The sequence below is a fragment of the Lagenorhynchus albirostris genome, chromosome 10, assembly GCF_949774975.1.
Source record: "Lagenorhynchus albirostris chromosome 10, mLagAlb1.1, whole genome shotgun sequence".
NCBI classification, from domain to species: Eukaryota; Metazoa; Chordata; class Mammalia; order Artiodactyla; family Delphinidae; genus Lagenorhynchus; species Lagenorhynchus albirostris.
In genome coordinates this window covers 78,960,785-78,972,026 of record NC_083104.1, presented here as the reverse complement: position 1 = coordinate 78,972,026, position 11,242 = coordinate 78,960,785, and the positions used below count along the sequence as shown (strand labels likewise).

The 11,242-nt window shown below is 54.6% G+C and overlaps 1 protein-coding gene across 5 annotated transcripts in view; it reads left to right on the top strand.

Annotated features, from left to right (window-relative positions):
- The first annotated feature begins 1,446 nt into the window (after positions 1-1,446).
- Positions 1,447-11,242, top strand: part of TRAM2 (translocation associated membrane protein 2) — a 70,071-nt gene continuing 60,275 nt past the window's right edge. For all 5 annotated transcript variants that reach the window (XM_060163087.1, XM_060163089.1, XM_060163088.1 and 2 more), the window contains exon 1: positions 1,447-1,675. In XM_060163087.1, coding sequence (XP_060019070.1) covers positions 1,556-1,675 — 120 coding nt within the window. In that variant the 5' untranslated portion in view covers positions 1,447-1,555. The remainder of the gene's footprint in view (positions 1,676-11,242) is intronic.

The following is an 11,242-nucleotide window of genomic DNA, read 5'->3' as shown; positions in this document are numbered from 1 at the left end:
GAAACTTAAGATGGAAAATTTATCTCGGAACTCCAGATAAGTCCAGACTCAATCACATTTCATACACTGTGCCATTTCTAAGAAATTGTATTTACTTAGAAGTGAAATAGCTGTGGACCTAATAAAAAAGGGACTAGGAATTAAATAGTTCTTTTCTCATTTTGTACCTCTGGAAAGTGATTAGTTGACTCCTTCATTACTGGTAGGACTAAATCCAATATTTGCCAATTTAATTTATGAAAAATACCTTTTGTCCTCCATGAGTAGTTTTTTTTTTTCTTTAATTTATTTATTTTAGGCTACATTGGATCTTCGTCGCTGTGCACGGGCTTTCTCCAGTTGCGGAGAATGGGGGCCACTCTTCGTTCGGGCACTCAGGTCCTTCATTGCGGTGCCTTCTCTTGTTGCGGAGCACAGGCTCCAGGCTCCCGGGCTTCAGTAGTCGTGGCTCGGGAGCTCCAGAGTGCAGGCTCAGCAGCCGTGGCGCACGGGCCCAGGGCCCAGCTGTTCCGCGGGATCTTCCGGGACCAGGGCTCAAACGTGCGTCCCCGGAATTGGCAGGCGAATTCTCAACCACTGCACCACCAGGGAAGCCCTCCACGAGTACTTTTCAAACTTAATATCAAACAGAAACTTTCAATGAGAAAGTTCTTTTCTTCTTCAGTGTTTATTCTTCCACTTTTTCGGATCAATTAACATCGAAGGTAGACTTTGGGTAAAACGTGTAAAACTAATTTATAGTAGCACAAAGTTCTCAAAAGTTAAGAGCACAACTGCACCGATCCATCCATTCCCGCCCATTGGAAAGCAAGTTCCCCGAGGGCAGGGTCTTTGCTGCATATTCCTAGCAATCTGAACCGTGCCTAACCCTCTCTAGCTCTCAGTGAATACTTGGTTAACCGTCCATTCATTATCATCCGTGCAGGCCGCTGTGGCCAACGAGGATGCCGGCCAGCACCGAACCTGAGCGGCTCTCAGCCCCTCAAGGCCACAGCCCGCACCTCCGGAAGCACCGAGCTGAGCTGCCCACCCCGCGGCCAGCCCGCGGCCTCCGCGGCCCTTCCCTTCCCGCGGAGGAAGGAGCGGCCGCCGAGGAGTGGGAAACCCGGACCCACTTCCTGTCCGGGTAGGGCCGTGCGTCCTTGCGCTCCTCTGCCAGCTCCCGGCCGGGAGAACGCGGCGAGGCGCGAGCGCCGGGCAAGGGGAACCCAGCCTGGCGCACCGCCCTCCGGCCCCGCCCCGGCCCTGGCCCCGCCCCCTCGCGTCCCCGGCGGCGAAAGGGTTAACCGCGCGGGGGGCGGGGCCCGAGCGAGCCAGGCGCACCGAGTGCGGGCCGCTGGCGGCGAGGGGGCTGCGCCGGGGGCGGTTCCGGACGGCGGGGGCGGGGGCGGGCGGAGGAAGGGGGCGGGCCCCAGAAGTTGTTGGGCGCTGGGCCGGCGGCGGGAGGGCGAGAGGGCGGCGGGCCGGCGGGCGGAGTGGGCCTGGGCTCGAGAAGTTTGCGCGGCGGCTGGTGAGCGCCGGGTGCGGGCCCCGCCGGCCGTGCGCGCCCGCTGCCATGGCTTTCCGCCGGAGGACGAAAAGTTACCCGCTCTTCAGCCAGGAGTTCGTCATCCACAACCATGCAGACATCGGCTTCTGCCTGGTGCTCTGCGTCCTCATCGGGCTTATGTTCGAGGTGAGCGACAGCGGGGCGGTGAGCGCCCCTCTCGCGCGCCGCCCGGCGTCCCCCTGCGGGTCTCCGGGGTCCGCGTCTGCGCCTGGGCGCCCGGCCGCCGTGTCGGTCCCCCGCACCCCCGGCTTTGTGCACTGTGTGCCCCTCGGCCTCCTAGTCAGCCCAGACACCGCCGCCAGCTCCGCGCCGTGCCCGCCTGCCCTGCCGCCCTTTTGGGCACCTACCGTACCCTGCAGCTCTCCCTGCAGCCCCGAATCCTCAGTCTGGCCTCGAACCAACCGCAGAGCTGCCACCCGGCCCGCCCAGCGCGGGTTCCTTTTTGGTGTCCGGGAGCCAAGCCCGGAGACTCCCAGACCCGCAGTCATTGCACAACTCCCCTTCCCAAGCCGTGGCTGCTAGCTCCTCTGGGCTTTTCCAGTGGGAGGGACCCCGGCCCTTTTCCTCCTCCCACTTGATTTTCGGGGTCTTTTGCATCCTCCGCTCTGGGCCAGACTCGGGGTGTTCACGTGTGGCCCTGACCCCATCCCAGCAGTGCACTTCTGCCGTCCTCCCGCCACCCTCCCCACCCCCCCTTTTTTTTTTACTCTTGCCCAAAAGGCCAGTTTTCATAAACCCTGTTTCACTCTGTGAACTGTTCATTCAGATCCAGCTGTGGTGGACCCAGAGCTGCTCTTGTGACAGGAGCAAGGCGTGGGCCAGGGATACTCTGCTTTTAGGGGAAAGGTGATTCTCTCAAAGCTATTCGGGTAGGGGGAGACCACGGGGTCCTGCTCAGGACAGCTGGGGCAGGCCTCATAGAGCAGGGAGTTTTAGTAAGCCCGAATGGGGTCAGAATCCAAGGGGGCTGATGGGAAGGATTCCCTACTCCCGACAGCCAGAAAAATGTGATATTCACAAGTAGGGAGAACTGGCAAACGCTGAGTATAGGACTTGCTGTGGTCTGTCTTGTCTCAAGGGTCAGATACGTGAGTGACACTTCGTGGGCAGCTTATCTGCATTCTCAGGAATGGGTTAGGAAGCTGTAACTCTCTATAAATTGCCTTGAAGATGGAAGATTCCCGGCGTGGCTAATCACCTCTTCTGTGTGCCTCTGCCTCTGGGTTCCCTATCTCCTCTCTAAGGATGACAAGGGCCCTGCTTGGTCAGCGAAGCTGCCCTCAAGCTGGGGACATTCTTGTGGCGGCCGAGTCAGCGTTGGATGTCTGCATGTGTCCTTGGCTGGGCTTCAGGGTCTGCAGGCCTCCTTTACTCCTTCCACCCACCCCGACAGCTCTCGTGATGTATCGGCAGCGAGGGCTTTGTCAAGCCAGGGTGGTCCCCGTGTCACGGTCCCTGCTCTGTCACTAATTTGACGAAATAAAAAACAGATGCAGCCTCAGTTTCCCCATCATTACAGATGAGTAAAACCTGTCTTCCTCACAGGGTTATTGTGAGGTTTAATTGAGATCATGTGAGCAGCAAAAGCCATAACAGGTTCTACCAATGTGAAATCAGGTCCTTTGCTCCTGAAACCCTGTTATTGTTGATCATAATAGCTTGGCGGGATAGGAGAAAATTTGTTTGGTCCAGCCAGTGCTCTCAGTGTCTCCTTGCTGTCCTCCATTCTAAGAGGCCTCCCAGTGCCTTGTCACCAGACTTGGAGGGTGTGGTTGGAAAGACACGTGACAGCTGTAGCCCTCACAGCCAGCGACGTCTCTTGCATAGCCTGGTGGGTCTCTCTGCTGTGTGTCTGGCACTCATTAAGGATGGTGGCTCTACCTGCTTTTACCTTTGCTCAAAGAGAGCTGCCGAGTATTTGAGCTCGGTACCTCCTTCCCTCGCTGCCTCTGGTCTGGTGGAAAGTCCTGTTGGTTAAACCTGGCCGTCCATGGGAGGTGGAAAGTGCAAGGAGCCCTTAATTCCAGTACATGACAAGAGGAAGGCCCAGGGTGGGAAAAAAACCCCGAAAAAACTGCCCTGCCCTCCTCCCCCTTTTGGGATTGGACTGGGGAGTGTGGAAAGGGCCAGGGCTGAAATGCCTGCCTCACGGCTCCCTGTCCCACCACCTTCTTCTGGTAGAACCTTCGCCCCGCGGCATCTGTACGTACAGGACAGGTTGTCTCCTCAGGAAGGTGCACTGGAGGTACGTTGTGGGTCGGTGCAGGCTGGTCTGGGAGGAGGAGGGCCGTGTCCAGACCTCCCTTATGAATCACGTGTGTTCTGCTGCACTAGGCACACAGTAGGTCTTCATTGTCTGTACCTACCAACTGACTCTCCACAGAGACAGGTATCTGCGGGGGGGACTCAGATTTCTGGAACTCTGCTCTCCCTACCAGATGAGAGCAGGACCTCAGAGAAACACATGTGGGCATCCTCACAGTTGGGGTAAACCAGCCAGGGACTTACAAGCTATCACTCAGGGTCATCTGGGTTCTTCCCTGGAGGGGTGGTGTGTATGTGTGTGTGTATCTAGGGATGCAGATGGTGGGGGGCAGGCCAGCACTTAACACGACTCACTTTTTCTTAGGAGTGAGGACAGAAGGAGATGGAAAGGGGAGGGGAAGGCAGGGAGAGAGGATGGCAGGCTTTTGGGTTTCTAACTTGGGCAGGGCTAGGATGCCTTCATTCAGAAGCTGAATCAGGAAAACTCAATTATAATTCTTCCCACAAAGAGCGAGTCTCCTGGCTACTTCTCCCTCTGGGGTCCCCTGCCTAGCCTCTGCCAATGAGCTGGGGCCCTCTCCCCCCCACCCCAGCCAGCCACAGCCTGGCCCTTGCATCTTAACTGGTCTCCACTTCTTCCCTGCCTCGCCCCTTCCCCAACTCACTGGTCAGCTTACCAGCGTTCAGAGGGGCTTTCGTTCCCCCGCAGGAACCCCAGGACTTTAGTTCTGTCCCCTGGGAGATGATGACTCCAAGTTCCTTCCCTTGGGATCACTTCCTTTGGGGAACACACATGAAAGGGTTGCCCTCCCACCTCTGTGTGGTTCAGTGTTGAACCCTCCTGAGGTTCCTTCTCCCATTTCCGAGGCCAGGGGCAGGCTCTTCCCCCTGAGCCCAGGTTTTCTTTCCATCCTGCGGGCTGTTTGGAATAGAGCTGTTCTGTGCAGCCACAGCACTTGGCTAAAAAATGTCAGGAATGTGGAGCTTTATTTTCCCCCCTCCTTCCCTTCCAGCTTTCTCTTTCTTGACTCTGCTGGGGAGAGGTGGTGCAAGGGGGATTTCTACTCCACACTTTGGTCCTTCAGGCCTGTCTGAGGTGGAGCCCGGCCGGAGCGGCCTTCAGGGTGTGGGCAGCCAGTGGGGTGTGTGTCAGATTTGAAAGCCGCCTCCCCTCTCCTTTCCCTTTCCAATGTCCTGTTCCTTTGGTGCCACAGTGCCACGTTTCAAACTGAAACAGGCAGGGGGAAGAGAGAGGAAAAGGCGCTCATTAGCGAGAACAGAGAATGAGAACAAGGGGGCACATCCAGCAGAGAGGAAGCCACTTGTACATTACCTACAAAATGTCATTTCGAGACAGACTTTTTCTGTTTGTTGCAAAGCTCATTTGCAGGCGCTGCTGGCTCTGCAGCACGGAAATGGTTCTGAAATTCTGGGCCTGTCATTTGGAGGTTGGGTTCCTGTTTGGTCTGTGATGACTTTAAGAATTTAGGGCCCAGAGAACTTTGGGGGTAGTGGTTGGTGTTTGCTTTTTGATTGTTTTGGAGGCAGATGTGGTGGAGCCACCTTTTCTCCAGGAACTGCCTTCTTCCCGGTTGCTGACACCACGGTCAGCTTGTCGGGGTGATGTGTTTGCAGTGTGCACAGTGGGAGCCCGTTGTGTCACGACCTGGCAGGACACGGGTTCCATGGCACCAGTGCACATCCTCCCAGGCATCCCTGCAGACATCACAACCTGAAGGGAGGCTGCTGGTCCTGCCCCTTAGCATTAGTGCTGTAAGACGGCTCTGCTTACATTCTGTTATTACAAAGAGCCGTGCACAGGGCACAGATGTACATCTGAGGGCAGATGTCGCTTTTACTTTAATTCCTAATCGCTTTTGAAGATGTTCTTCTGCCAGCTGTTACAGTTCCTGACTTACGCATCTTCCTCTCCAGCCTCTGACGTGGCTCATCAGTGGCGTTCTAGAGAAATGAGTCAGGGGAAGCCGAGAAGGGCCACTTAGTCTCTTAGGTGCCCTTGTTCTGTGGTTGGATTTTTACCCGCATTTCAGTGATCTGAACAAAAGAGCAGAGATTTGGAACTAGTGTACCTCCTGGTCCAGCCTCAAGTGTAAGTAACCCTGTCCTGTGGGATGTAAGGGCACCTCGGTGATCCCCGTTTCTTCTTTTGGCAAAAATGTGACATCCAGAAAGGTGGTGTTTATCAGTGAGTGAGTTTTTAACCCTCACAGCACGATGAAGGTACAGGTGTCCCGCACTGGGCCTGGCACACGGGCGCTTAATTGCTGGTCTCAGCAGCCACGCTGGTGGCCCCTGTTATTGGCGTCATTGCTGGGTGTGTGAGAACACCTTCCGCCATCAGCCTGGCTTGAATTTCAGTTTAGATGGGACCTGATTTTTCCATGAGACCTTTCCCCCAAGTTCTCCAGTGCCAGCTGTCTGCTCCAAAGCGGGCGATCACTCTGCCCTGGGTGCCTCTTTCCCCTGCTCCACGGAGAACATCTGTTGTCCCTGTGCCATCCATCTTATTGGAAGGTGGGCTGGGGGTGCTGGAGGGTCTCAGAGCTGCCGCTGTCAGCTGCCCCGCCCGCTCCGTCGGTGCCACTTTCCTCTTGCTCCCTCTGTTGTCTGCACCCTCGGCCGCTGCTTCCTGGGGGCACTGTCCGGCCCGGTCTAGTCCTGCCTGTTTGCAGAGTCGCATGTGTTGCTATGGAGAAAACTTCACTCTGGCAGGCATGAGCTCCTTTCTGATCTGCTTCGTCGTGGGCAGGGGCCCCAGAAATCAGTCTGTGGCAGAGCTGATATATCTCCCGTTCCCACCCTGATAAATGCCTAAGCTGGAGGGTTGATAAGAGCGGATTAGAGTTCCCAAACTACAGAAGTGCTTTCTAATCAGCCAGAGTGCTATTAGCAAGCTTTGGTGGGAAACTTTACTGATACGATCTCTTAACCTTTTCATCCAGCACTGTGTATCTGGTGTCCATTGGTACCTAATGGTTAAAGAAAAGGGGGCAAAAAAAGGGAAAAGAAAACAGTAAAGCTACTACCACGGTTCCTGACACAGCCCGTCTCGTTTCCCAAGCAGACCTTTGTCTCTCACACAGCCTGTTGCTTTGCCTTGACTTACCTCAATGTCTCACGTGTCCCCAGTGGAAGGAAACCCAGCCCAGCTTAGTCACCACTAGTTAACATTGGGAGTTGACGTTGCAGTTTGAAGAGCTCTGCAGGCAGGTCTCCTGGACAGTGTAGGTTCACACAGCTTTCCTGCGTGAAGGAGCGGAGCCCGATTGTGAGTGGGGGACGGGGAGGCCCCTGGAGGGAATTTGGGGGCACGCAGGGTTAGGTGAGCCGCTGCTCTGTGGCTCTCCGCCCGAGCCACGTTGCCTCTTGACAGCTCCCCTCATCTGTCTCGAGGGGTTGGCAGCACTTTGCGTCTGCGAAATGCTTTACTAGCCTCACCCTGTAATCTGGATGGTTTATGGGGGTTGTCATACCCATCCAGAGCCTGGCTTCTAGAGGAGAGACTTGGCCAGGGACCATCCGCTCCGAGTTAAGAGTTGGAGCCAAAACAAGAAGTCAGCCACGTCTGGCTCGCATTTAGAGCTCAGCCCCGATGCTTCCACCAATGGGGCGTCTGCAGAATGTAGCCACAGGCCGCTTTAGTTTTCTCTGTCTGAGTGGAATCTGTTTATTACCTGGAAGTAATGTCTGCGGGTCACTGTTCCACTTGGAGGCTTTTCTGTCTGGAAGAGTCGTTGCCATTTGCAGTGACTCCCTGAAAGACTCCAGAGAGTGACCCAAATGTGTGTATCACGGGTGACCGTGGGCGAGTGGGCAGAGGCTTTACCTCCTGTTAAAGTCACTGTCTGCTGTTAGCCCACATCTGCGTGAGAGTTGCTGCTTCTGCCTGCTGTATCTTCATTGCCCGTATCATCAAGTGAATATCATGGCCATAGCTCAAGGGCACATCTTTTCTTCACGTTTTACAAGTCTAAGGGCTAAAGGGAAACCTAGATGACATCTACTATGTTTACAGAAGAGGAAAATAAGACCCCAGAGGTTGGGTGATTTGCCCAGGGCAGCAGAGGGAATTTCTGGTAAACTTGGGGCTTGAACCCACATCATCTGACTCAAGCCCAGTGCATTTTTGCACATCTGCTCACTGGCTTTCCCGACGCTGCCTTTGAATGCTGTTGTGTGTGCAGAAGCCTCGAAATTGACAGATCCTTCCTAAATGTGCTGCGTTTGTGGACTGGGTGCCTGCCGTGTGCTTGTGTGGAGCTCTGGGAATGCAGATGAACCAGGTGGGGTCCCTGTCTTCAAGAAGGTCACGATGTGGTAGCTTAAAGCTGATAGACTGTTTGTGGATAGAAGTGAGGTCTTGAACTTGATGAAAGTGGCAGGTGCAACTTACAGATCATTGGGCCTCACCCTCAAGCCATTGCCGTTGGTGGAGGGGGGAGTTTATTGAATAGAGACCCAACACCCTTGAGTGGTCAGCAGGCAGAAGACAAGCACGGCGGTGACTCCTGGGCATCTCGTGTGTCACAGCCTTGCAGATGAGTGGACTGACCAAAGGCAGTGAGTGTGTATGTGTGTGCAAGGTGTGATTTCTGGCACTCGGAGGCCTTCATTGATTGGAACCTTGCTTGAGGTTCAGAGAACTCTTCCATAGGGTTTCTTAAGATTTCCAACATCAAACCCCAGCGGGATCTGTGATGTGCCTTTTGGGTTAGTGGGGGTGAGAGTCGCACCTGAGGTGAGAAAGGACATCATCCTCAGAGCCTCAGTTGTCCTGCCTTTGAAGAGGGTTTCTTAATAAAGCTCCTTAAGTTTTAAGGACAGAGTATCATTAGTTTAATCAGTTTGTTCTTTCGTCTTTATCATAAAGGCGCAGATACTCTCTGTTTTCACGGAGAACTTTAAAAAGAGACTTTTTAATGATGAAGACTTCCGTGGCTCTGGGGAGGGAGAAGGATGTGCCTCCCTATGGGCAAAGCGTGGGGACGTAACATATAGCAACATGCCTATTCCTGCTCTGTTAACCTCTGCCCCCTTGCTTTGAGGAAAGCCCGCGACCTCACTGGTTAGTTAACAAGTGTTTCTGATCTGTTGTGCATGCCCAAGCGCAGTGCTGGCATCTTCGAAAAGATAGCACTGAGAGTCAGTGAGAACGTGGCTTTGGGGTGAGAGGTGACAGGGGATGTATTATCAGCTCCTTTCCGGAAAGTTAAGGGCAGTCTGGGGGCTCCTGACCTGGAGGAGCGATCCCAGGATAGGCAGGCCTTCGCTCCGTGATTCCCGGAGTCCTGCGGGAAGTCGCGGCGTCCCTTCATGATGCCCTGCAGAGAAGGATCTCCTCTCCGAGGAACTTCTTCCTCGGGACTTGGGACGGGATGGGGCTTTTCAGACCCAACACTTCTGGAGTTCAGAGTGTTTGGTTTGCTCTCTGACTTTGTACCGGGTCAGCTTTTGACCTCGATGGGCAGGGAATAACTTGTTTGTATGCTGTTTGGAAGAGGGGGTGGAGGTGGAAAGGAATGAGGGATCGCTGATTTTTTCTTTTCTGTAATTGCAGTCTGGTCTCTGGTTTGGCGTGACGTGCGGGCACGAGCTCCTCTTCCAGGGTCCCCGCGACAGAGCCCGGGCAGGGAGCTGTGCGGTGGAGGGGTGAGGACTGGGCCCCCGGGGCCTCTGCCCCTAAGTAGCTGTGCGGCCCCTTCTCCAGTCTGGGCCCCGCTGCTTCCTGGGAGTGTCAGTTGCTCTGCGTCTCAGTCATGCCTTCCTAAGATGCTGATGCAGAACAGGGCTGGGACATACGGGTAACACTCCAGTTGAAGGAGCACCTTCCCCACAGCCACATGGATTCAGGGTTAATGAGAGAAACGTTGCCCTCCACTACTTTCTGAAGTTGAGGTAGTGGTCTCAACTTCTGCTTTTGGTTTCATTTCTTATTTGAGTTGAAATCTAGCCTGAATTTGGGTTTGACATGTCATGGAGCTTAGTGGAACCAGTGGTGAGGGAGGAGAAAACCCATATGTTAGAAAGGAATCACCTGGGATGGGAGAGGGGGTGGGCTCTGTCTGTGACTTTGGAGTCAGAGGTCGTGTGGCCCCTCCCAGGCTGACAGGGGACCCGGGAAGAGCTAGAAGAGGTCTCTGTCCTGGGCAGCACGGCCAGCGCCTGCCCTGCCCACTCAGCGTTCGTTGCGCCGGTGCTCAGGGTGGTCCGGGGCCCTGGCTGGAGCGTGTGTGCACGTTCAGGGACCCGCTCGTTCCCGCCACCCCTCGCGCCCCTAGGGGCCGGTTTATTTCAGTCAGTAGGGTGAGCCTAGAGTGTGAAACGCCCCCCAACCCCACATCTACAGCAGCGTGCTTAAGGCGTTGCCCAGCCAGCTGATAACACTCCCACTCCATCTGCAAGGCCTGCAGCTCCTCTACCCACGGGCATGCTTTCTGCCTCGAAATTATGAGAGGGAATTAACACCAGTACTGGAGGGGGAGAGATGTGAGGAGATGCATCAGCACTTAGTGACATCCTCCTGAAGCCTAGTTTCAAGTAGGAATTATCTGCTATGGTTAACATTTGAAATGTCACAGTTTTGGACTCACCAAATGTAGGCCTCACCTGTGCTATCCAATAGGCAGCCACAAGCCACACCTGGCTATTTATTTATTTAGATTAATTAATTTTTGGCTGCACTGGGTCTTCGTTGCGGCGAGCAGGGGCTACTCTTCATTGCAGTGCGCGGGCTTCTCATTGCGGTGGCTTCTCTTATTGCGGAGCACGGGCTCTAGGCATGCGGGCTTCAGTAGTTGTGGCACATGGGCTTAGTTGCTCCGCGGCATGTGGGATCTTCCCGGACCAGGGCTTGAGCCCCTGTCCCCTACATTGCCAGGAGGATTCTTAACCACTGCGCCATCAGGGAAGCCCACACCTGGCTATTTAAACATAAGCTCGTCAAGACGAAATGAAACGAAAGATTCAGTTCCTCAGTCACACCGGCCACATTTCAAGTCCCCAGTAGCGCGGAGATGGAACATTTTGATCATCACAGAAAGTACTGTTGGACAGCACTGGTCTCCACGTCGCTTCCCGAGAGTTTGGTTTTCGTTTGTGTAGTAATAGGTAATGAGGGGTCCTTGTGGTGCGGTTCTGTTAGGGACTGTTAGAGGCATGGATTGTAGGGCTGAGGTCGTGGGCCTGGAGCCACATGGCCTGGGTCTGAATTCTGGTTTTCCATGTCCTAGCAGTGTCATCTTGGGAAATTATTTAATCTCTCTGTGCCCCAGTTTCCTCATCAGTAAAATGGGGATAATACTATGTCTGAGAGTCGTTGGGAGGATTAGAAACATCAGCACAAAATACGAAATGTTAATACAGACACAGCGCTCAGAAGACGGCCTGTTGCAGGGTGAGAGCCCAGTG